The sequence below is a fragment of the Mesoplodon bidens genome (assembly GCF_964165515.1).
Source record: "Mesoplodon bidens genome assembly, chromosome: 2".
Lineage (NCBI taxonomy): Eukaryota > Metazoa > Chordata > Mammalia > Artiodactyla > Ziphiidae > Mesoplodon > Mesoplodon bidens.
The window spans coordinates 128857324-128883983 of record NC_138177.1 but is presented as its reverse complement, the minus strand read 5'-3'; the positions used below and the strand labels follow the sequence as shown (position 1 = coordinate 128883983).

The 26660-nt window shown below is 37.3% G+C and overlaps 1 protein-coding gene across 1 annotated transcript in view; it reads right to left on the bottom strand.

Annotated features, from left to right (window-relative positions):
* Positions 1-26660, bottom strand: part of DNAI4 (dynein axonemal intermediate chain 4) — a gene marked incomplete at its 5' end in the record, with an annotated part of 130478 nt that overhangs the window by 43959 nt on the left and 59859 nt on the right. Inside the window, 1 exon segment of the mRNA XM_081223865.1 lies at positions 6096-6290. Coding sequence (XP_081079991.1) covers positions 6096-6290 — 195 coding nt within the window.

Genomic DNA, 26660 nt, shown 5'->3' with positions numbered 1-26660 from the left:
CCCACGGGCCCAGCCGCTCCACGGCACGTGGGATCCTCCCGGACCAGGGCACAAACCCGCGTCCCCTGCATCGGCAGGCGGACTCCCAACCACTGTGCCATCAGGGAAGCCCTAAACAGCATACTTTTAACTAACCTAAACATCAAAGAAAAACCCGCATGGAAAATTAAAAATTATTTGGAACTGAATAATAATAAAAACACAAGATATCAATATTTGTAAGAGGCAGGAAAATTTATAGTATTAAATGCCTATCTTAGACATGAAAAAAGATGTAAAATCAATGATCCAAACTTTCATCTTAAGAAGCTACAAAAAGAAGAGTAGATTAAATTCAATGAAGAAAAGCATAAAAGTAAAAATGAAAATAACTGAAGTTTTTTTTTAAAAGACCAAAAAATTGAGAAAATCATTGAAGCAAGAAGATATTTTTGAAAGGATTAGTATAATTGAAAAAGCCCTAACTAGACTAATAAAAAAGAGAAAAAAGTCACAAATGACCAGTATGAAGAATGAAATAGGAGATACCACTATAAATCCTACAGATATCAAAAGAATTTAAAGAGAGGATATTATGAACAACTTTATGCATATAATTTCAACAACATAGACAAAACGGGTAAATTCCTTACAAATTACCAAAACTGACACAGGTAGGAATAGAATAACCCTATATTTGTCAAAGAAATTAAATTTGCAATTTGAAAAATTTCTATAAAGAAAACTCCATCTCAGATGGTTTCACTGGTAAATTTTATCAAACATTTAAAGAAGAAATAATACGCAAATTTTTTTTGAAAACAGAGAATGAGGGAAGACTTTCAAAACTCATACTATAAGTCCATCATAACACAAAAGAACTTCAAAGGAACAGAAAATTACAGAAAAATATGTTGCATGAGACTAGTCACAAAAATTCTCAATAGAGTATTAGAAAATTGAATTCAACAGTATATAAAAAGGATAATATATCATAACCAAGTGAAGTTTAACCAGACGAATTCAGTTTGTTTTAACATTTTAAAATCAAGCAATGTAACTGGCCACATTGACAGATTAAAGGAAAAAATTACATAATTGTTTTAATAATTTAGAAAATGTTTTGAACAAAATTCAACACCGATTTATGTTTAAAAATATCTAGCAAACTGGAATGAGAAGGAAATTTCCTCAAACCAGTAAAAGGCATCTATACAAAACTATACTTAACATCTTATTTAACAATGAAATACTGAATTCCTTTATCCTAAGTTCAGAAACAAGACAAAGACATTTGCAACCTTGGGGCAGGCAAAGATTTCTTAGAGAATACATGGAAAGTATTTACTACAAAAGGAAAAACTGATAGATAAGACTTCATCAAAATTAAAAACCTCTGCTCAACAACAGACAAATATATGTTATAGGCTTAAAGAAAATAGTTGTATCTTTCAAAGAGCTTGTATCCAGAATATATTTTTTTAAAAAAAAGCTCTTACAACTTGATTTTTTTTCAAAAAGACAACTCAATTTTAAAATGCACAAAGAACTTGACCAAATATTACACAGAAGAAGATATACAAATGACAAAAAAGTTATTAAAAAGATTGCCAACGGCAGGCATTATCAAGAATGTGGGGTTTCCCTGGTGGCAGTGGTTAAGAATCCACCTGCCAATGTAGGGGACACGTTTTCAAGCCCTGGTCCAGGAAGGTCCCACATGCCGCCGAGCAATTAAGCCCATTCACCACAACTACTGAGCCTGCACTCTATAGCCCGTGAGCCACAACTACTGAGCCCGTGTACCACAACTACTGAAGTCCACATGCCTAGAGCCCATGCTCTGTAACAAGAGAAGCCACCACAATGAGAAGACTGTGCACTGCAATGAAGAGTAACCCCCGCTCAGCAACGAAGACCTACTGCAGCCAAAAAAAAAGAAGGTGGAGCAACTCCTGTATATTTCTTGTGGGATTGTAAAATGGTACATATAATCTGGAAAGGTATTTTGCAGTCTCTGAAAAAGTTATACATACATCTATCTATCCAAAGACCCAATAATTCCATTTCTAGGTATTTATCTAAGAGAAATTAAAACATATATCCACAAAAAGACACACAAAAATGGTCATAGCAGCTTTATTCATAATAGCTCAAAGATGTAGAGGTGTCCATCAGCAGGTGAATGAATATACAAATTATTATGGTATATTCATAAAAAGTAGTAGTACTCAGAAAAAAATGAACTACTTATATACATATCAATGTAGATGAATCTCAAAAACATTATGTTAAGTAAAAGAAGCCAGACACAAAAGAATACTTACTATACAAACCCACTTATATGATATACCAAAACAATTTATTTATAGTGATAAAAATCAGTTTAATACCTGTCTATAAGGGTGTATATTTTAACTGGAAAACAGCAGAAGGGAACTTTTGGGGTTGGTAAATATATTTTCTGTCTTGATTACAGTATTAGTTATACAGGCTTATACATTCTTAAATGTATCAAATTATGCAGTTAAAATATATGTATTTCATTATATGTAAATCTTACCTCATTAAAAAATTTCCTACTATATTTCTATTTCTTAGATACATTTAAAGAAGTGATCTACCACCAGTTTTGTTTTTAAAACATCAAAATTCACAGTACTCAGTAAAATTTTAATCTTATAACTCTAATTATGGGACAAAAAATTTATATATATGATAAAAATTTTAAAACATCAACCTAATATGAGATAATAAGCATAGTTTTCAATATTCTTAGATGTAAGTAAGCAAAAAGGTTTACATCCATTTGTCACACACACAATTTTGTAACCTAATCTTTTGATGTAGGCATATAGAAGATCACTTTTGACTTGAAGGATCAAGAAAGATTTCATAAAGGAGTTTGCCCTAAGCTATACTTGAAAGCTGGGAATTGAAATTGAAAAGATGAATTAGATAATCTCTCAAATCCTTCAAAATATTTTGTGAATCTATGAGATGGGATTTGTAGAAATAAGAGTATGTAATTAAATTAGGGAGAGGTAATAAAAGCTAGAACCTGGAAAGTATAAATGGCAATGGAAAGGGGAGTTTGATTATGAGAGAATAATTCAGTGAGGGGACAACAGAGAGGAAAGAGCCAAAGGTAAATGTCTACACCTGGGGTTTATCCCAGGAATGCAAGGATTCTTCAATATACGCAAATCAATCAATGTAATACACCATATTAACAAGTTGAAGGAGAAAAACCATATGATCATCTCAATAGATGCAGAGAAAGCTTTCGACAAAATTCAACACCCATTTATGATAAAAACCCTGCAGAAAGTAGGTATACAGGGATCTTTCCTCAACATAATAAAGGCCATATATGACAAACCCACAGCCAACATTGTCCTCAATGGTGAAAAACTGAAACCATTTCCACTAAGATCAGGAACAAGACAAGGCTGCCCACTCTCACCACTCTTATTCAACATAGTTTTGGAAGTTTTAGCCACAGCAATCAGAGAAGAAAAGGAAATAAAAGGAATCCAAATTGGAAAAGAAGAAGTAAAGCTGTCACTGTTTGCAGATGACATGATACTATACATAGAGAATCCTAAAGATGCTACCGAAAAACTACTAGAGCTAATCAATGAATTTGGTAAAGTAGCAGGATATAAAATTAATGTACAGAAATCTCTGGCATTCCTGTACACTAATGATGAAAAATCTGAAAATGAAATCAAGAAAACACTCCCATTTACCATCGCAACAAAAAGAATAAAATATCTAGGAATAAACCTACCTAAGGAGACAAAAGACCTGTATGCAGAAAACTATAAGACACTGATGAAAGAAATTAAAGATGATACAAATAGATGGAGAGATATACCATGCTCCTGGATTGGAAGAATCAATATTGTGAAAATGACTCTAATACCCAAAGCAATCTACAGATTCAATGCAATCCCTATCAAACTACCAATGGCATTTTTCACAGAACTAGAACAAAAAATTTCAAAATTTGTTTGGAAAAACAAAAGGCCCCGAATAGCTAAAGCAATCTTGAGAACGAAAAACGGAGCTGGAGGAATCAGGCTCCCTGACTTCAGACTATACTACAAAGCTACAGTAATTAAGACAGTCTGGTACTGGCATAAAAACAGAAAGATAGATCAGTGGATCAGGATAGAAAGCCCAGAGATAAACCCACGCACATATGGCCAACTTATCTTTGATAAAGGGGCCAGGAATGTACAGTGGAGAAAGGACAGCCTCTTCAATAAGTGGTGCTGGGAAAACTGGACAGGGACATGTAAAAGTTTGAGATTAGATCATTCCCTAGCACCATACACAAAAATAAGCTCAAAATGGATTAAAGACTTAAATGTAAGGCCAGAAACTATCAAACTCTTAGAGGAAAACATAGGTAGAACACTCTATGACATAAATCACAGCAAGATCCTTTTGGACCCACCTCCTAGAGAAATGGAAATAAAAACAAAGATAAACAAATGGGACCTAATGAAACTTCAAAGCTTTTGCACAGCAAACGAAACCATAAACAAGACCAAAAGACAACCCTCAGAATGGGAGAAAATATTTGCAAATGAAGCAACTGACAAAGGATTAATCTCCAAAATTTATAAACAGCTCATGCAGCTCAATAGCAAAAAAACAGACAACCCAATCCAAAAATGGGCAGAAGACTTAAATAGGCATTTCTCCAAAGAAGATATACAGACTGCCAACAAACACATGAAAGGATGCTCAACATCATTAATCATTAGAGAAATGCAAATCAAAACTACAATGAGATATCATCTCACACCAGTCAGAATGGCCATCATCAAGAAATCTAGAAACAATAAATGCTGGAGAGGGTGTGGAGAAAAGGGAACACTCTTGCACTGCTGGTGGGAATGTGAATTGGTACAGCCACTATGGAGAACGGTATGGAGGTTCCTTAAAGAACTACAAATAGAACTACCATATGACCCAGCAATCCCACTACTGGGCATATACCCTGAGAAAACCATAATTCAAAAAGAGACATGTACCAAAATGTTCATTGCAGCTCTATTCACAATAGCCCGGAGCTGGAAACAACCTAAGTGTCCATCATCAGATGAATGGATAAAGAAGATGTGGCACATATATACAATGGAATATTACTCAGCCATAAAAAGAAACGAAACTGAGCTATTTGTAATGAGGTGGATAGACCTAGAGTCTGTCATACAGAGTGAAGTTAGTCAGAAAGAGAAAGACAAATACCGTATGTTAACACATATATACGGAATTAAAAAAAAAATGTCATGAAGAACCTAGGGGCAAAACGGGAATAAAGACACAGACCTACTTGAGAATGGACTTGAGGATATGGGGAGGGGGAAGGGTAAGCTGTGACAAAGTGAAAGAGAGGCATGGACATATATACACTACCAAACGTAAGGTAGATAGATAGTGGGAAGCAGCCGCAGAGCACAGGGAGATCAGCTCAGTGCTTTGTGACCGCCTGGAGGGGTGGGATGGGGAGGGTGGGAGGGAGGGAGATGCATGAGGGAAGGGATGTGGGAACAGATGTATATGTATGACTGATTCACTTTGTTATAAAGCAGAAACTAATTAAAAAAATAAATTAATTAATTAATTAATTAATTAATTAAAAAAAAGAAAGGCAGTGAGCTGAAGAAGAAAACATTTTGGTCTGGACAAGCTGACAGAGCCTGGCTTTTGTCTTAGCTGTGTTTGAGACCCTGGACCAATGAATGGGGCACTGTAAGAAGGAACACCAAGTGTTGTCATTAAATATGTAATCTCCTTTATTCTTCCTTGCAAAAAAAAAAAAAAAAAATGTCTACACCTTTTTCTTTGGGGTTCCTGGTCTGGACTCTTTTGCTACTCACATGTTTAGTGCTGCAAACTATATAAAAATGTCTTCTGATCAGTGATAACTCAGTCTAGATATTGCATTTAGAAATAATAACATCATTTGATTTTTAAATTATTTGAGCTTAACTAAAAGTGATTATTTTTAAATATGTTTTTTAAAGTACAAAATCGTTATTTCAAAACAACACCATGTTTTTTTAAAAAAGATTTTTAGTATATAATGTATTAAATACCTTTTAAAACAGGAAGCTGACGATAAGCTGCAAGTTTGGGCTGAAATATATTTTCCATTATAACTCGTTCCATAAAAAATAAGTCCTGTTGGAACTTATCAGATTTCAATACTTCCTCTGAGTTATCTTCTTCTTCATCATGGACTTTAGCCAGAGTTACATTTTCAATATCCATTAGAGAACTACTTTCACTAACTGTAAAATACAAATATGATGCAATGCTAAAATAATTCAAATAATATTAGCTGATTTGTACATTCTAAAGATTTAAGAAATGACATTTTGCCACCACTATTTGTTTTCCTCCAGTATTTAACAACTTCAATAGACATTTATTGAACGTCTTTTACAAACCAAGCACATACAAGATATACATAAATTATATCATTTTGGAATTTTTAACCACTCAAAAATGTGTGTTTTCCAGAAAATAAGCAATGATAACTCATAAGGTAATTTGTATCTCTATATATTTTTATTCAAATTGAAATAAAATTATTATCAGTCTTCAGATAAAGGTTTGATTTGATTATTGCTTTATAGGAACAATAAATTAATTTTTATTGATTTTATTGATGCTATAACAAATTACCAAAAACTTAGTGGATTAAAACCATACAAATGTATTATCTTAGAGTTCTGTAGGTTAGAGGTCTGACTCAGGTTTCACTGGGCTAAAACAAAAAAGTTAATAGGGTTATGTTCCTTTCTGAAGGCTCTAGAGGAGAATTCATTTCCTTGCCTTTTCCAACTTCTAGAGGCCACCAGCAACCCTTCCTTCATCTTCAAAAGACAGCAATATTGCATCTCTCTGATAGCCTTCTGTCATTACATTCCTCTCTGACCAGAACTGGAAAAAGTGCTCCAATTTTAAGTACCCGTGTGATTAGTTTGTGTCCACTCCAGTAACCCAGGATAACCTCCTTCTTTGAAGATCCTTAATGTAATCACATCTGGAAAGTATCTTTTGTCATGTAAGGTAATTTATTCACAGGTTCCAGAGATTGGGATGTGTATATATTTGGGGAATGATTCTGCCTATCACATTACTTAGTAAAAAAAAAAAAAAACAGAATGAAGGGGAATCCTGAATCCATGAAGATGGAGTAGACACTTTTTCTTATTCCTCTTCTAAATACAACTAAAAACCCTGGACATCATATATAAAACAAACATAGGAAGCCTTTGAAAACCTTTGATAGAAGGAGGCAAAGCAACAAGAGAGCTCAGGACACAAGGAATGACACAGTGGTGAGTTCTCTGGATTCCTTATTGCTGCATATACTCAAGACAAACCTCCTCTCTCTAGCCAAAAGACCAGGAAAAGAAAAACCTTGCAAGAAAAAAAAAAACTTTTAAAATATAACCATTCCACCCCAGACAAAAACACAGAGAAAAAATTGCAGCCTTACTCATTCCACAAATTCCACTAGCCAAGTGGGGAGCCTAGAATTCCATCCTTGCCAGGCTCTAACAAGGCATCCCAATCTCCCAGCCTTCCAGTGAGTGTGGTGCCAGAAAAGGATTAGTAAGGAGCCAGGACTTTCAATCCTAACAAAAATAATAACTGTGCTGCCCTTTCTGCAATGTCAGCAGAGACCAGTTGGGGAACATGGAATTCCACACCTACCTGGCACTAACAGTATTCTTCTCCCCAACAGAATAGTCAGAGTTGGACTGGTAGAGTCAGAACTCACAGAACTGCCCCAAAGTAATAAAGCCAAGTCCCAATCCATGGTGTCAGGGAGTGGTAATGAGGTGCTCCTATCCCTCCCAGTCATATAGGTATCAATGGAAATCAGAGCTCCCCACCTGCCCCTGCAAAACAGTAATGAGGAGATGATCCCCTCCCTCACTGTAATTGAAGGTCAAGTGGAGAACCTGGATTTCTACAAAACCCCACTTCTACTCCCACCTGGCAGTAATGGAGCAGTAAATTCCCCTGTCAAAATAGTGTCAAACAAAGCCTGCTAAAAAGGAAGGTTTAGAGAAGATCCAGTTCTCATGACATAATGCCCAAAATTTCTAAATTTCAACTGAAAGACACTCATCATACAAAGACCCAAGAAAATCTCAACCTAAATGAAACAAAAAATAAATAAAATCAATAGATGCCAACACTGAGATGACAGAGATGTGAATTATCTGACAGTTTAAGGCAATCATCAAAAAAATGTTTCAAGCATTTATGAACACATTTGAAACATGGAATAATAGAAAGTATTATCAAAGAAATTAAAAATCTTAGTAAATCAATTCAAGAGCCAAATGGAAATTTTAGAAATGAAAAATGAAATAATCAAAATTTTAAAATTCAATGGATGTGCTCAACAGCAAAATGGAGGGGACAGAGGAAAGAATTAGTGAACTTGATGAGAGAACAATATAAATTACCTAATCTGAAAAACAGAAAGAAAATAATCTGAAAAAAACAAGAAAGAAGAGAGGCTCAAAGGTCTGTGGGACTATAACAAGATATCTAACATTCATGTCACTGGGGAGAGCAGAAAGAGGATGAGACTGAAAAATGTACTTGAAGAAATAATAGCTGAAATTTTCCAAAATTTAGCAAAGAATAACATACAGAATCAAGAAACTCAGTGAATTCCAAAGAAGATAAACCTAAAGAAATCCACACCAAGACATCATACTCAAATTTATCAAAACTGAAAACAAAGTAAATAAAAATATAGAAAGCATTAAGGAAGAAATGATGTCTTATATACAGAGATAAATAATTTGAATAACAGCAGATTTGTCATCAGAAACCATGGAGGCCAGAGGAAGTGGCACACATATTCTAAGTGATGAGAGAAAATAACTTTCAACCAAGAATTCTATATCCACTAAAAATATTTTATAGGAATAAAGGTGAAATTAAGATATTCTCAGATGAAGAAATACTAAGAGAATTTGTTGCCAGCAGATCTTCCTTAAGAATGGCTAAAGGAGAATGGCTAAACAAGAAGGAAATTATTGTAAAAATGAATTTTGGAATATCAGAGAGAAAAACAGAATGGGGAGAGTAAAAATATAGGTAAATACAATTTCCTTCTCTTTAGTTTTCTTAATTATGTTTGATGGTTGATATAAAAATTACAACTAGCTGATACAGTTCAATGTTCAAATACTCCATTTAAATATTTAAAGGAAATACTTAGGGCAAACATATAAACAGGGGAGAGTGAAAAGATATAAAGGGGGGAAGATTTCTACTCTTAACCTGGTAAAATGTCAACACAAGTGGACTGCAATATGTAGAGCATCCACTAAAAAAAGCTCCACAAAGAGATAAACTCAGAAATACCATATATATATTAGAATGGAATTGTGAAAAAAATGAGTCACCAACAGGAAGACTGAAAGTGGGGGAATGGAAAAGGGTATTCTATTCAAATGGAAATAAAAAGAAAGCTGCACTAACTATACTTATATCAGACAAAATAGACTTTAAAACAAAGACTATTACAAGATACAGAGAAGGGCATAATGTAATGATAAAGGGATTATCCCAACAAAAAGGAAAACAGTTGTAAATATATATACACTCAACATAAGAACATTTAATTACATAAAGCAAATACAAATAGATGTAAAGGGAAAGATTTTATAATAATTTAACAAGAATTATTATAATTGTAGAATAATAAAACAATAATACATAATTGTATAATAATAGAAAGGGACATTACACTTACATCAATGGACAGATCATCCAGACAGAAAATCAAAAGGAAACACTTGGCTTATACAACACATCAGACCAGATTGTTTAATAGGTATACAAAACATTCATCCAAAAAACAGCAGGATACACATTCTTTTCAAGTGCACATTGAATATTCTCCAGGGTAGATAACACGTTAGTCCACGTACAGGTTTCAGTAAATTTAAGAAGACTGAAATCATATAAAGCATCTTTTCTGGCCACAAAGGTATGAGACAAGAAGTCAACTACAAGAAAAACCTGGAAACACAAACATGTGGAGTCTAAACAACATGCTACAAAACAACAAATGAGTTACTGAAGAAATCAAAGAGAAAATCGAAAAATACCTTGAGATAAATGAAAGTGGAAATACAACATTACAAAATCTATGGGATGCAACAAAAGCAGTTCTCAGAGGAAAGTTTATAGTGATACAAGTCTACCTCAGGAAACAAGAAAAATCTCAAACAATTTAAAATTACACCTAAAGGAACTAGAGAAAGAAGAACCAACACCGCCCCACAGTTACTAAAAGGAAGGAAATAATAAAGATCAGTGCAGAAATAAATGAAATAGGCACTAAAAAACAATAGAAAAAATCAATGAAACTAAGAGCTGGTTCTTTGAAAAAAGATACAAAATTGATAAACCTTTAGCCAGACTTTTCAAGAAGGAAAGAGGGCTCATATAAATAAAATCAGAAATGAAAGAGGAAAAGTTACAACCAACATTACAGAAATATAAAGTATTATAAGAGATTATTATGAACAATTACATGCAAACAAATTGGACAGCCAATTTGTTGTTTAGAAGAAATGGATAAAGTTCTATAAATACACAACCTACAAAGACTGATCATAATAAAATAGAAAACCTGAACTAACAGATGACTAGTAAGGAGATTCACTAATTAGAAACCTCCCAACAAACAAAAGTCCAAGACCAGACAGCTTCACTGGTGAATTCTACCAAATTTAAAGGATTACCTATTCTTCTCAAATTATTCCAAAAGATTGAAGAGGGAACACGTCCAAATTTATTCTATAAGGCCAACATAGATACCAAAATCAAAGACAGTAAAAACAAAAAGAAAACAACCGGTCAACATCCCAGATAAACATAGATGCAAAGATCCTCAACAAAATATCAACAAACAAAATTCAACAATACATTAAAAGGATCATACACCATAATCAAGTGGGATTTATCCCAGGCATGCAAAGATGGCTCAATATCTGCAACTCAATCAACATGATACACCACATTAACAAAACAAAGGATAAAAATCATATGATCATTACAATAAATGCAGAAAAAAGTTTTGATAAAAGTTAACATCAGTTTATGATAAAAACTGTCAACAAAGTGGTAATAGAGGGAACATACTTCAAGATAATAAAAGCCATATATGACAAACCCACAGCTAATATCATACTCAACAGTGAAAAGCTGAAAGCATTGACTTTAAGATCAGGAAAAAGACAAAGATGCCCACTCTTACCACTATTATTTAACATAGTATTAGAGAGACTTTCAAGATGGCAGAGGAGTAAGACATGGAGATTCCCTTCCTCCCCACAAATACATCAGTAATACATCTACATGTGGGACAACTCCTGCAGAACACCTATTGAATGCTGGCAGAAGACCTCAGACTTCCCAAAAGGCAAAAAACTCCCCATGTACCTAGGTAGGGCAAAAGAAAAGAGAAAAAACAGAGACAAAAGAATAGGAACAGTACCTGCACGTCTGGGAGGGAGCTGTGAAGGAGGAAAAGTTTCCACACACTATGAAACCCCTTCACTGGTGGACACAGGGGGTGGCGGGAGGGAAGCTTCAGAGCCATGGAGGACAGCGCAGCAACAGGGGTGTGGAGGGCAAAGTGGAGAGATTCCTGCACAGAGGATCAGTGCCAACCAGCACTCAACAGCCCGAAAGGCTTGTCAGCTCACCTGCCAGGGCGGGTGGGGACTGGGAGCTGAGGCTCCGGCTTCGGAGGTCATATCCCAGGGAGAGGAATGGTGTTGGCTGTGTGGACACGGCCTGAAGGGGCTAGTGCACCACGGGTAGCCAGGAGGGAGTCCGGGAAAACGTCTGGAACTGCCTAAGAGGCAAGAGACCATTGTTTCAGGGTGTACGAGGAGAGGTGATTCAGAGCACCGCCTAAACGAGCTCCAGAGACAGGCACGAGCTGTGGCTATCAGCTCGGACACCAGAGATGGGCATGAAATGCTAAGGCTGCTTCTGCAGCCACCAAGAAGCCTGTGTGCAAGTACAGGTCACTATCCACACCTCCCCTGCCGGGAGCCTGTGCAGCCCGCCACTACCAGGGGCCCGTGATCCAGGGACAACTTTCCTGGGAGAACACACAGTGCACCTCAGGCTGTTGCAATGTCATGCCAGCCTCTGCCACCTCAGGCTTGTGCCGCATTCCATACCCCTCCCTCCCCTCCGCCTGAGTGAGTCAGAGCCCCCTAATCAGCTGTTACTTTAACCCCATCCTGTCTGAAAGAAGAAAAGACGCCCTCAGGCGACCTACACGCAGATGCGGGGACAATTCCAAAGCTGAACGCAGGAGCTGTGCGAACAAAGAAGAGAAAGGGAAATCTCTCCCAGCAGCTTCAGGAGCAGCAGATTAAATCTCCAGAATCAACTTGATGTACCCTGCATCTCTGGAATACCTGAAGAGACAATGAATCATCCCAAAATTGAGGCAGTGGACTTTGAGAGTAACTGTAGACTTGGTGTTTGCTTTCTGAATCAATTTGTTTCTGATTTTATGTTTATTTTAGTTTAGTATTTAGAGTTTATTATCATTGGTAGATTTGTTTATTGATTTGGTTGCTCTCGTCCTTTTTTTTTTATACATAGATATATAGAATTTTTTTTCCTTTTTCTCTTTTTGTGAGTGTGTATGTGTATGCTTCTTTGTGTGATTTTGTCTGCATAGCTTTCCTTTTACCATTTGCCCTAGTGTTCTGTCAGTCCGTTTTTTTGTTTGTTTGTTTGTTTAGTATAGTTTTTAGTGCTTGTTATCATTGCTGGGTTTGTTTTTTGCTTTGGTTGCTCTCATCTTTCTTTTTCCTTTTTTGTATTACTTTCTAAATTTTTTTAATTTTAATAATTAAAATTTTTTTATTTTAATAACTTTATTTTATTTTTTCTTTCTTTCTTTCTTTTTTTCTCCCTTTTCTTCTGAGCCGTGTGGCTGACAGGGTCTTGGTGCTCCGTCCAGGTGTCATGCCTGTATCTCTGAGGTGGGAGAGTCGAGTTCAGGACACGGGTCCACAGGAGACCTCCTGGCTCCACATAATATCAAACAGTGAAAGCTCTCCTAGAGATCTCCAACTCAGCTCTAAGACCCAGATCCACTCAACAACCAGCAAACTACAGTGCTGAACACCCTATGCCAAACAACTAGCAAGACAAGAACACAACCCCACCCATTAGCAGAGAGGCAGCCTAAAATCAAAATAAGGTCACAGACACCCCAAAACACACCAGCGGTCGTGATCCTGCCCACCAGAAAGACAAGGTCCAGCCTCATCCACCATAACACAGGCACCAGTCCCCTCCACCAGGAAGCCTACACAACCCACTGAACCAACCTAACCCACTGGGGGCAGACACCAAAAACAACGGGAAATACGAACTTCCAGCCTGCAAAAAGGAGAGCCCAAACACAGTAAGTTAAGCAAAATGAGAAGACAGAGAAACACACAGCAAATGAAGGAGAAAGATAAAAACCCACCAGACCAAACAAATGAAGAAGAAACCGGCAGTCTACCTGAAAACGAATTCAGACTAATGATAGTAAAGATGATCCAAAATCTGGGAAATAGAATGGAGAAAATACAAGAAATGTTTAACAAGGGACTAGAAGAACTACAGAGCAAACAATGATGAACAACACAATAAATGAAATGAAAAATTCTCTAGAAGAAATCAATAGCAGAATAAATAAGGCAGAAGAACAGATAAGTGACCTGGAAGATAAAATAGTGGAAATAACTACTGCAGAGTAGAATGAAGAAAAAAGAATGAAAAGAATTGAGAACAGTCTCAGACACCTCTGGGACAACACTAAATGCACCAACATTCAAATAATAGGGGTCCCAGAAGAAAAAGAGAAAAAGAAAGGATCTGAGAAAATATTTGAAGAGATTATAGTTGAAATTTCTAATATGGGAAAGGAAAAAGTCAATCAACTCCAGGAAGCACAGAGAGTCCCATACAGGATAAATCCAAGGAGAAACACGCTAAGACACAAATTAATCAAGCTTTCAAAATTTAAATACAAAGAAAAAATATTACAGACAGCAAGGGAAAAACAACAAATAACATACAAGGGAATCCCCATAAAGTTAACAGCTGCTCTTTCAGCAGAAACTCTGCAAGCCAGAAGGGAATGGCAGGACATATTTAAAGTGAGGAAACAGAAAAAACCTACACCCAAGATTACTCTACTCAGCAAGGATCTCATTAACATTTGATGCAGAAATTAAAACCTTTACAGACAAGCAAATGCTAAGAGAATTCAGCACCACCAAACCACCTTTAAAACAGATGCTAAAGGAAAGTCTCTAGGCAGGAAACACAAGGAAAAAACTTACAGTAACAAACCCAAAACAATTAAGAAAATGGTAATAGGAACATACAGATTGATAACTACCTTAAATGTAAACAGATTAAATGCTCCAACCAAAAAGTAAAGGCTGGATGAATGGATACAAAAACAAGACCCATATATATGCTGTCTACAAGAGACCCACTTCAGACCTAGGGACACATATAGACTGAAAGAGAGGGGATGGAAAAAGATATTCCATGCAAATGGAAATCAAGAGAAAGCTGGAGTAGCAATTCTCATATCAGACAAAATAGACTTCAAAATAAAGACTATTACAAGAGACAAAGAAGGACACGACAATGATCAAGGGATCAATCTAAGAAGAAGATAAAACAATTATAAATATTTATGCACCCAACATACGAGCACCTCAGTACATAAGGCAAATGCTAACAGCCACAAAAGGGGAAATCAACAGTGACACAATCATAGTAGGGGACTTTAACACCCCACTTTCACCAATGAACAGATCATCCAAAATGAAAATAAATAAGGAAACACAAGCTTTAAATGATATATTAAACAAGAGGGACTTAACTGATATTTATATGACAATCCATCCAAAGAAAACAGAATACACTTTCTTCTCAAGTGCTCATGGAACATTCTCCAGGATAGATCATATCTTGGGACACAAATCAAGTCTTGGTAAATCTAAGAAAATTGAAATTGTATCAAGTATCTTTTCCGACTGAAGCACTATGAGACTAGATATCAATTACAAGATAAAATCTATAAAAAATACAAAAACATGGAGGCTAAACAATACACTACTAAATAACCAAGAGATCACCTAAAAAATTAAAGAGGAAATGAAAAAATACCTAGAAACAAATGACAATGAAAACACGATGACCCAAAACCTATGGGATGCAGCAAAGGCAGTTCTAAGAGGGAAGTTTATAGCTGTACAATCTTATCTCAAGAAACAAGAGACATCCCAAATAAACAACCTAAACTTACACCTAAAGCAATTAGAGAAAGAAGAACAAAAAAACCCAAACTTAGCAGAAGAAAAGGAATCATAAAGATCAGATCAGAAATAAATGAAAAAGAAATGAAAAAAAACAATAGCACAGATCAATGAAATGAAAAGGTGGTTCCTTGAGAAGATAAACAAGATTGATAAACCATTAGCCAGACTCATCAAGAAAAAAAGGGAGAAGACCCAAATAAATAGAATTAGAAATTAAAAAGGAGAAGTAACAACTGACACTGCAGAAATACAAAGGATCATGAGAGATTGCTACAAGAAACTATATGCCAATAAAATGGACAACCTGGAAGAAATGGACAAATTCTTAGAAATGCACAACCTGCCAAGACTGACTCAGGAAGAAATAGAAAATATGAACAGACCAATCACAAGCACTGAAATTGAAAGTGTGATTAAAAATCTTCCAACAAACAAAAGCCCAAGACCAGATGGCTTCACGGGCGAATTCTATCAAACATTTAGAGAAGAGCTAACACCTATCCTTCTCAAACTCTTCCAAAATATAGCAGAGGGAGGAACACACCCAACCTCATTCTATGAGGCCACCATCACCCTGATACCACAACCAGACAAAGATGTCACAAGGAAAGAAAGCTACAGTCCAATATCACTGATGAACATAGATGCAAATATCCTCAACAAAATACTAGCAAACAGAATCCAAGAGCACATTAAAAGGATCATACACCATGATCAAGTGGGGTTTATCCCAGGAATGCAAGGATTCTTCAATATATGCAAATCAATCAATGTGATAAACCATATTAACAAATTGAAGGAGAAAAACCATATAATCGTCTCAATAGATGCAGAAAAAGCTTTCAACAAAATTCAACACCCATTTATGATAAAAACCCTGCAGAAAGTAGGCATAGAGGGAACTTACCTCAACATAATAAGGGCATAAATGATAAACCCACAACCAACATCATTCTCATTGGCGAAAAACTGAAACCATTTCCACTAAGATCAGGAACAAGACAAGGTTCTCCACTCTCACCACTATTATTCAACACAGTTTGGGAAGTTTTAGACACAGCAATCAGAGAAGAAAAAGAAATAAAAGGAATCCAAATTGGAAAACAAGAAGTAAAGCAGTCACTGTTTGCAGATGACATGATACTATACATAGAGAATCCTAAAGATGCTACCAGAAAACTACTAGAGTTAATCAATGAATTTGTAAAGTAGCAGGATACAAAATTAATGCACAGAAATCTCTTGCATTCCTATACACTAATGATGAAAACTCTGAAAGAGAAATCAAGGAAATACTTCCATTTACCACTGCAACAAAAAGAATAAAATACCTAGGAATAAACCTACCTAAGGAGACAAAAGGCCTGTATGCAGAAAGCTATAAGACACTAAAGAAAGAAATTAAAGATGATACAAACAGATGGAGAGATACACCATGTTCCTGCATTGGAAGAATCAACGCAGTGAAAATGACTATCCTACCCAAAGCAATCTACAGATTCAATGCAATCCCTATCCAACTACCAATGGCATTTTTCACAGAAATGGAACAAAAATTTTCACAATGTATATGGAAACACAAAAGACCCCGAATAGCCAATGCAATCTAGGGAAAGAAAAACGGAGCTGGAGGAATCAGGCTCCCTGACTTCAGACTATACTACAAAGATGCAGTAATCAAGACAGTATGGTACTGGCATAAAAACAGAAATACAGATCAATGGAACAGGATAGAAAGCCCAGAAATAAACCCACACTCATATGGTAACCTTATTTTTGATAAAAGAGGTAAGAATATACAATGGAGAAAAGACAGCCTCTTCAATAAGTGGTGCTGGGAAAACTGGACAGCTACATGTAAAATAATGAAATTAGAACACTCCCTAACACCATACACAAAAATAAGCACAAAATGGATTAAAGACCTAAATGTGAGGCCAGACACTATTAAACTCTTAGAAGAAAACATAGGCAGAACACTCTATGACATAAATCACAGCAAGATCCTTTTTGATCCACCTCCTAGAGAAATGGAAATGAAAACAAAAATCAACAAATGGGACCTAATGAAACTTCAAAGCTTTTGCACAGCAAAGGAAACCATAAACAAGACCAAAAGACAACCCTCAGAATGGGAGAAAATATTTGCAAATGAAGCAACTGACAAAGGATTAATCTCCAAAATTTACAAGCAGCTCATGCAGCTCAATATCAAAAAAACAAACAACCCAATCCAAAAATGGGCAAAGACCTAAATAGACATTTCTCCAAAGCAGATATACAGATTGCCAACAAACACATGAAAGGATGCTCAATATCACTAATCATTAGAGAAATGCAAATCAAAACTACAATGAGGTATCACCTGACACCTGTCAGAATGGCCATCATCAAAAAATCTACAAACAGTAAATGCTGGAGAGCGTGTGGAGAAAAGGGAACCTTCTTGCACTGCTGGTGGGAATGTAAATTGGTACAGCCGCTATGGAGAACAGTATGGAGCTTCTTAAAAAACTAAAAATAGAACTACCATATGACCCAGCAATCCCACTACTAGGCATATACCCTGAGAAAACCATAATTCAAAAAGAGACATGTACCAAAATGTTCATTGCAGCTCTATATACAATAGCCAGGACATGGAATCAACCCAAGTGTTCTTCGATAGATGAATGTATAAAGATGATATGGTCCATATATACAATGGAATATTACTCAGCCATAAAAAGAAACGAAATTGAGTATTTGTAGTGAGGTGGATGGACCTAGAGTCTGTCATACAGAGTGAAGTAAGTCAGAAAGAGAAAAACAAATACCATATGCTAACACATATATATAGAATCTAAAAAAAAAAAAAGGTTGTGAAGAGCCTAGGGGCAGGACAGGAATAAAGATGCAGACATAGAGAATGGACTTGCGGACACGGGCAGTGGGATGGTAAGCTGGGATGAAGTGAGAGAGTGGCATGGACATATATACACTACCAAATGTAAAATAGATAGCTAGTGGGAAGCAGCTTCATAGCACAGGGAGATCAGCTCCACGCTTTGTGACCACCTAGAGGTGTGGGATAGGGAGGATGGGAGGGAGATGCAAGAGGGAGGAGATATAGGGATATATGTATATGTATAGCTGATTCACTGTGTTATAAAGCAGAAACTAACACGTTATTGTAAAGTAATTATACTCCAATAAAGATGTTAAAAAACAATAACAACAACAAAAAAGAACCCATAGTATTGGAAGTCCTAGCCACAGCAATTTGACAAGAAAAAGAAAGAAAAGGCATTTAAATTGGAAAGAAAAAAGTAAAACTGTCACTGTTTACAGATGACCTGATACTATATACAGAAAACCTTGAAGACTCCACCTAAAAAGTATTAGAACTAATAAGTGAATTCAGTAGAGTTTCAGCATAAAAATTAATGTAGGGACTTCCCTCGTGGTGCAAGGGTTAAGAATCCACCTGCCAAGGCAAGGGACATGGGTTCGAGCCCTCATCCGGGAATATTCCACATGTCGCAGAGCAACTAAACCCATGTGCCACAACTACTGAACCTGTATGCCACAACTGCTGAAGTCCACACACCTAGAGCCCGTGCTCCACAACAAGAGAAGCCATCATAATGAGAAGCCTGCGTATCATGATGAGAAGCCAGCATATCGCAATGAGAAGCCCACGTACCACAACAAAGAGTAGCCCCTGCTCACTGTACCTAGAGAAAACCCCTGCACAGCAACGAAGATCCAACACAGCCCAAAATAAATAAATAAATATTAAAAAATAATATACAGAAATCTGTTGCATTTCTATACACTAATAATCTATCAGAGGGAAATTAAGAAAACAATTCTATTTACAACTGTATCCAAAAGAATAAAATACCTAGGAATAACTTTAACAAAAGAGGTAAAAGAACTATATTCTGCGGGTAAGATGGCGGAAGACTAAGACGCGGAGATCACCTTCCTCCCCACGGATACACCAGAAATACAGCTACACGTGGAACAACTCCTACAGAACACCTACTGAACGCTGGCAGAAGACCCCAGACCTCCCAAAAGGCAAGAAACCCCCCACATACCTGGGTAGCTCAAAGCGGAGAGATCCCCACACAGAGGATCGGTGCCGAGCGGCACTCACCAGCCCGAGAGGCTTGTCTGCTCGCCCGCCGGGGCGCGCAGCGCTGGAAGCTGAGGCTCGGGCTTCGGTCAGAGCGCAGGGAGAGGACTGGGGCTGGCGGCGAGAACTCAGCCTGAAGGGGGCTAATGTGCCACAGCTAGCCGGGAGGGAGTCCGGGAAAACTGGAGCTGCCGAATAGGCAAGAGACTTTTTCTTCCCTCTTGGTTTCCTGGTGCGCGAGGAGAGGGGATTAAGAGCGCTGCTTAAAGGGGCTCCACAGACGGGCGCAAGTCGCGACTGAAAGCGCGGAGCCCAGTGACGGGCGTGGGACGCTGGGGCTGCTGCTGCCGCCGCCAAGAAACCTGTGTGCGAGCGCAGGTCACTGCCCACACCGCCCTTCCGGGAGCCTGTGCAGCCCGCCACTGCCGGGGTCCCGGGATCCAGGGGCGGCTTCCCTGGGAGAACGCACGGCGCGCCTCGGGCTGGTGCAACGTCACTCTGACCTCTGCCGCTGCAGGCTCGCCCCGCACTCCGTGCCCCTCCCTCCCGCCCGGCCTGAGTGAGCCAGAGTCCCCGAAGAGGCTGCTCCTTTAACCCTATCCTGTCTGAGCGAAGAACAGACGCCCTCCGGCAACCTACACGCAGAGGCGGGGCCAAATCCAAAGCTGAGACCCAGGAGCTGTGAGAACAAAGAAGAGACAGGGAAACCTCTCCCAGCAGCCTCAGAAGCAGCGGATTAAAGCTCCACAATCAACTTGATGTACCCTGCATCTGTGGAATACATGAATAGACAACACATCATCCCAAATTGAGGAGCCCGGAGTCAGTGCTGTGCCTCTGAGGTGGGAGAGCCAACTTCAGGACACTGGTCCACAAGAGACCTCCCAGCTCCACATAATATCAAACGGCAAAAATCTTCCAGAGATCTCCATCTCAACACCAGCACCCAGCTTCACTCAACGACCAGCAAGCTACAGTGCTGGACACCCTAAGCCAAACAACTAGCAAGACAGGAACACAACGCCACCCATTAGCAGAGAGGTGGCCTAAAATCATAAAAAGTCGGCAGACACCCCAAAACACACCACCAGACGTGGACCTGCCCACCAGAAAGACAAGATCCAGCCTCATCCATCAGAACACAGGCACTAGTCCCCTCCACCAGGAAGCTCACACAACCCACTAAACCAACCTTAGCCACTGGGGACAGACACCAAAAACAACGGGAACTACGAACCTGCAGCCTGCAAAAAGGAGACCCCAAACACAGTAACATAAGCAAAATGAGAAGACAGAAAAACACACAGCAAGAGAAGGAGCAAGATAAAAACCCACCAGATCTAACAAATGAAGAGGTAATAGGCAGTCTACCTGAAAACGAATTCAGAATAATGATGGTAAAGATGATCCAAGATTCTATTTCCAAGATCCAAAATCTTGGAAATAGAATAGACAAAATGCAAGAAACAGTTAACAAGGACCTAGAAGAACTAAAGATGAATCAAGCATCGATTAAAAACACAATACATGAAATAAAAAATACTCTAGATGGGATCAATAGCAGAATAACTGAGGCAGAAGAACGGATAAGTGAGGTGGAAGATAAAATAGTGGAAATAACTGCTGCAGAGCAAAATAAAGAAAAAAGAATGAAAAGAACAGAGGACAGTCTGAGAGACCTCTGGGACAATATTAAACGCACCAACATTCGAATTATAGGGGTTCCAGAAGAAGAAGAGAAAAAGAAAGGGACTGAGAAAATATTTGAAGAGATTATAGTTGAAAACTTCCCTAATATGGGAAAGGAAATAGTTAATCAAGTCCAGGAGGCACAGAGAGTCGCATACAGAATAAATCCAAGGAGAAATACGCCAAGACACATATTAATCAAACTGTCAAAAATTAAACACAAAGAAATCATATTAAAAGCAGCAAGGCAAAAACAACAAATAACACACAAGGGAATCCCCATCAGGATAACAGCTGATCTCTCAGCAGAAACTCTACAAGCCAGAAGGGAGTGGCAGGACATAATTAAAGTGATGAAGGAGAAAAACCTGCAACCAAGATTACTCTACCCAGCAAGGATCTCATTCAGATTTGATGGAGAAATTAAAACCTTTACAGACAAGCAAAAGCTGAGAGAGTTCAGCACCACCAAACCAGCTTTACAACAAATGCTAAAGGAACTTTTCTAGGCAAGAAACACAACAGAAGGAAAAGACCTACAATAACGAACCCAAAACAATTAAGAAAATGGGAATAGGAACATACATATCGATAATTACCTTAAATGTAAATGGACTAAATGCTCCCACCAAAAGATACAGATTGGCTGAATGGATACAAAAACAAGACGCATATATATGCTGTCTACAAGAGACCCACTTCAGACCTAGAGACACATACAGACTGAAAGTAAGGGGATGGAAAAAGATATTCCATGCAAATGGAAACCAAAAGAAAGCTGGAGTAGCAATTCTCATATCAGACAAAATAGACTTTAAAATAAAGACTACTAGAAGAGACAAAGAAGGACACTACATAATGATCAAGGGATCGATCCAAGAAGAAGATATAACAATTGTAAATATTTATGCACCAAACATAAGAGCACCTCAATACATAAGGCAAATACTAACAGCCATAAAAGGGGAAATCGACAGTAACACACTCATAGTAGGGGACTTTAACACCCCACTTTCACCAATGGACAGATCATCCAAAATTAAAATAAATAAGGAAACACAAGCTTTAAATGATACATTAAACAAGATGGACTTAATTGATATTTATAGGACATACCATCCAAAAACAACAGAATATACATTTTTCTCAAGTGCTCATGGAACATTCTCCAGGAGAGATCATATCTTGGGTCACAAATCAAGCCTTGGTAAATTTAAGAAAATTGAAATTGTATCAAGTATCTTTTCCGACCACAATGCTATGAGACTACGTATCAATTACAGGAAAAGATCTGTAAAAAATACAAACACATGGAGGCTAAACAATACACTACTTAATAACGAAGTGATCACTGAAGAAATCAAAGAGGAAATTAAAAAATACCTAGAAACAAATGACAATGGAGACGCGACGACCCAAAACCTATGGGATGCAGCAAAAGCAGTTCTAAGAGGGAAGTTTATAGCAATACAATCCCACCTTAAGAAACAGGAAACATCTCGAATAAAAAACCTAACCTTGCACCTAAAGCAATTAGAGAAAGAAGAACAAAAACATCCCAAAGTTAGCAGAAGGAAAGAAATCATAAAAATCAGATCAGAAATAAATGAAAAAGAAATGAAGGAAACGATAGCAAAGATCAATAAAACTAAAAGCTGGTTCTTTGAGAAGATAAACAAAATTGATAAACCATTAGCCAGACTCATCAAGAAAAAAAGGGAGAAGACTCAAATCAATAGAATTAGAAATGAAAAAGGAGAACTAACAACTAACACTGCAGAAATACAAAAGATCATGAGAGATTACTACAAGCAACTCTATGCCAATAAAATGGACAACCTGGAAGAAATGGACAAATTCTTAGAAATGCACAACCTGCCAAGACTGACTCAGGAAGAAATAGAAAATATGAACAGACCAATCACAAGCACTGATATTGAAAGTGTGATTAAAAATCTTCCAACAAACAAAAGCCCAGGACCAGATGGCTTCACAGGCGAATTCTATCAAGCATTTAGAGAAGAGCTAACACCTATCCTTCTGAAACTCTTCCAAAATATAGCAGAGGGAGGAACACTCCCAAACTCATTCTATGAGGCCACCATCACCTTGATACCAAAACCAGACAAGGATGTCACAAAGAAAGAAAACTACAGGCCAATATCACTGATGAACATAGATGCAAAAATCCTCAACAAAATACTAGCAAACAGAATCCAACAGCACATTAAAATGATCATACACCATGATCAAGTGGTGTTTATTCCAGGAATGCAAGGATTCTTCAATATACGCAAATCAATCAACGTGATACACCATATTAACAAATTGAAGGAGAAAAACCATATGATCATCTCAATAGATGCAGAGAAAGCTTTCGACAAAATTCAACACCCATTTATGATAAAAACCCTGCAGAAAGTAGGCATAGAGGGAACTTTCCTCAACATAATAAAGGCCATATATGACAAACCCACAGCCAGCATCGTCCTCAATGGTGAAAAACTGAAACCATTTCCACTAAGATCAGGAACAAGACAAGGTTCTCCACTCTCACCACTCTTATTCAACCTAGTTTTGGAAGTTTTAGCCACAGCAATCAGAGAAGAAAAGGAAATAAAAGGAATCCAAATTGGAAAAGAAGAAGTAAAGCTGTCACTGTTTGCAGATGACATGATACTATACATAGAGAATCCTAAAGATGCTACCAGAAAACTACTAGAGTTAATCAATGAATTTGGTAAAGTTGCAGGATACAAAATTAATGCACAGAAATCTCTGGCATTCCTATATACTAATGATGAAAAATCTGAAAGTGAAATCAAGGAAACACTCCCATTTACCATTGCAACAAAAAGAATAAAATATCTAGGAATAAACCTACCTAAGGAGACAAAAGACCTGTATGCAGAAAATTGTAAGACACTGATGAAAGAAATTAAAGATGATACAAATAGATGGAGAGATGTACCATGTTCTTGGATTGGAAGAATCAACATTGTGAAAATGACTCTACTACCCAAAGCAATCTACAGATTCAATGCAATCCCTATCAAACTACCACTGGCATTTTTCACAGAACTAGAGCAAAAAATTTCACAATTTGTATGGAAACACAAAAGACCCCGAATAGCCAAAGCAATCTTGAGAACGAAAAATGGAGCTGGAGGAATCAGGCTCCCTGACTTCAGACTATACTACAAAGCTACAGTAATCAAGACAGTATGGTACTGGCACAAAAACAGAAAGATAGATCAATGGAACAGGATAGAAAGCCCAGAGTTAAACCCACGGACATATGGTCACCTTATCTTTGATAAAGGAGGCAGGAATGTACAGTGGAGAAAGGACAGTCTCTTCAATAAGTGGTGCTGGGAAAACTGGATAGGGACATGTAAAAGTATGAGATTAGATCACTCCCTAACACCATACACAAAAATAAGCTCAAAATGGATTAAAGACCTAAATGTAAGGCCAGACACTATAAAACTCTTAGAGGAAAACATAGGCAGAACACTCTATGACATAAATCACAGCAAGGTCCTTTTTGACCCACCTCCTAGAGAAATGGAAATAAAGACAAAAAGAAACACATGGGACCTAATGAAACTTCAAAGCTTTTGCACAGCAAAGGAAACCATAAACAAGACCAAAAGACAACCATCAGAATGGGAGAAAATATTTGCAAATGAAGCAACTGACAAAGGATTAATCTCCAAAATTTATAAGCAGCTCATGCAGCTCAATATCAAAAAAACAAACAACCCAATCCAAAAATGGGCAGAAGACCTAAATAGATATTTCTCCACAGAAGATATACAGACTGCCAACAAACACATGAAAGGATGCTCAACATCTTTATTCATTAGAGAAATGCAAATCAAAACTACAATGAGATATCATCTCACACCAGTCAGAATGGCCATCATCAAAAAATCTAGAAACAATAAATGCTGGAGAGGGTGTGGAAAAAAGGGAACACTCTTGCACTGCTGGTGGGAATGTGAATTGGTACAGCCGCTATGGAGAACGGTATGGAGGTTCCTTAAAAAACTACAAATAGAACTACCATATGACCCAGCAATCCCACTACTGGGCATATACCCTGAGAAAACCATAATTCAAAAAGAGACATGTACCAAAATGTTCATAGCAGCCCTATTTACAATAGCCCGGAGCTGGAAACAACCTAAGTGTCCATCATCGGATGAATGGATAGAGAAGATGTGGCACATATATACAATGGAATATTACTCAGCCATAAAAAGAAATGAAATTGAGCTATTTGTAATGAGGTGGATAGACCTAGAGTGTGTCATACAAAGTGAAGTAAGTCAGAAAGAGAAAGACAAATACTGTATACTAACACATATATATGGAATTTAAGAAAAAAAAATGTCATGAAGAACATAGGGGTAAGACAGGAATAAAGACACAGATCTACTAGAGAATGGACTTGCGGATATGGGGCGGGGGAAGGGTAAGCTGTGACAAAGTGAAAGAGCGGTATGGACATATATACACTACCAAACGTAAGGTAGATAGCTAGTGGGAAGCAGCCGCATAGCACAGGGAGATCAGCTCGGTGCTTTGTGACCGCCTGGAGGGGTGGGATAGGAAGGGTGGGAGGGAGACGCAAAAGGGAGGGGATATGGAAACATATGTATATGTATAACTGATTAAATTTGTTATAAAGCAAAAAATTAAAAAATAAAAAAAAATAAAAATAAAAAGAACTATATCCTGAAAACTGTAAGACATTGATTAAAGAAATTGAAGTCAATGCAAATTAATGGATAGATATACCTTGCACATGGATTGGAAGAATTAATACTGTTAAAATATCCATACAACCCAAGGCAATCTCCACATTCAGTACAATCCCTATCAAAATTGCAATGACATGTTTCACAAAAATAGAACAAATAATTCTAAATTTTGTATGGAAACACAAAAGACCCCAAAGAGCCAAAGCAATCTTGAGAAAGAAGAACAAAGCTGGAGGTATCATGCACCCTGATTTCAAGCTATATTCCAAAGTAAAGAAATCAAGATAGTATGGTACTGACATAAAACAGGCACCACAGATCAATGGAACAGAATAGAGAGTCTAGACATATACCCACACTTATATGATCAATTAATCTATGACAAGGGAGGCAAGAATATACAATGAGGAAAAGTCAGTCTCTTCAATAAATGGTGTTAGAAAAACCAGAAAGCTACATGCAAAAGACTGAAACTGCTCCACTTTCTTAAACCATATACAAAATAAACTCAAAATGGATTAAAGACCTGAATGTAAAACCTGAAACCATAAAACTCCTAGAAGAAAACACAGACAGTAAACTCTTTGACATAAGTCTTAGTAATATATTTTTGGATCTGTCACCTCAGGCAAGGGCAACAAAAGCAAAAATAAACAAATGAGACTACAT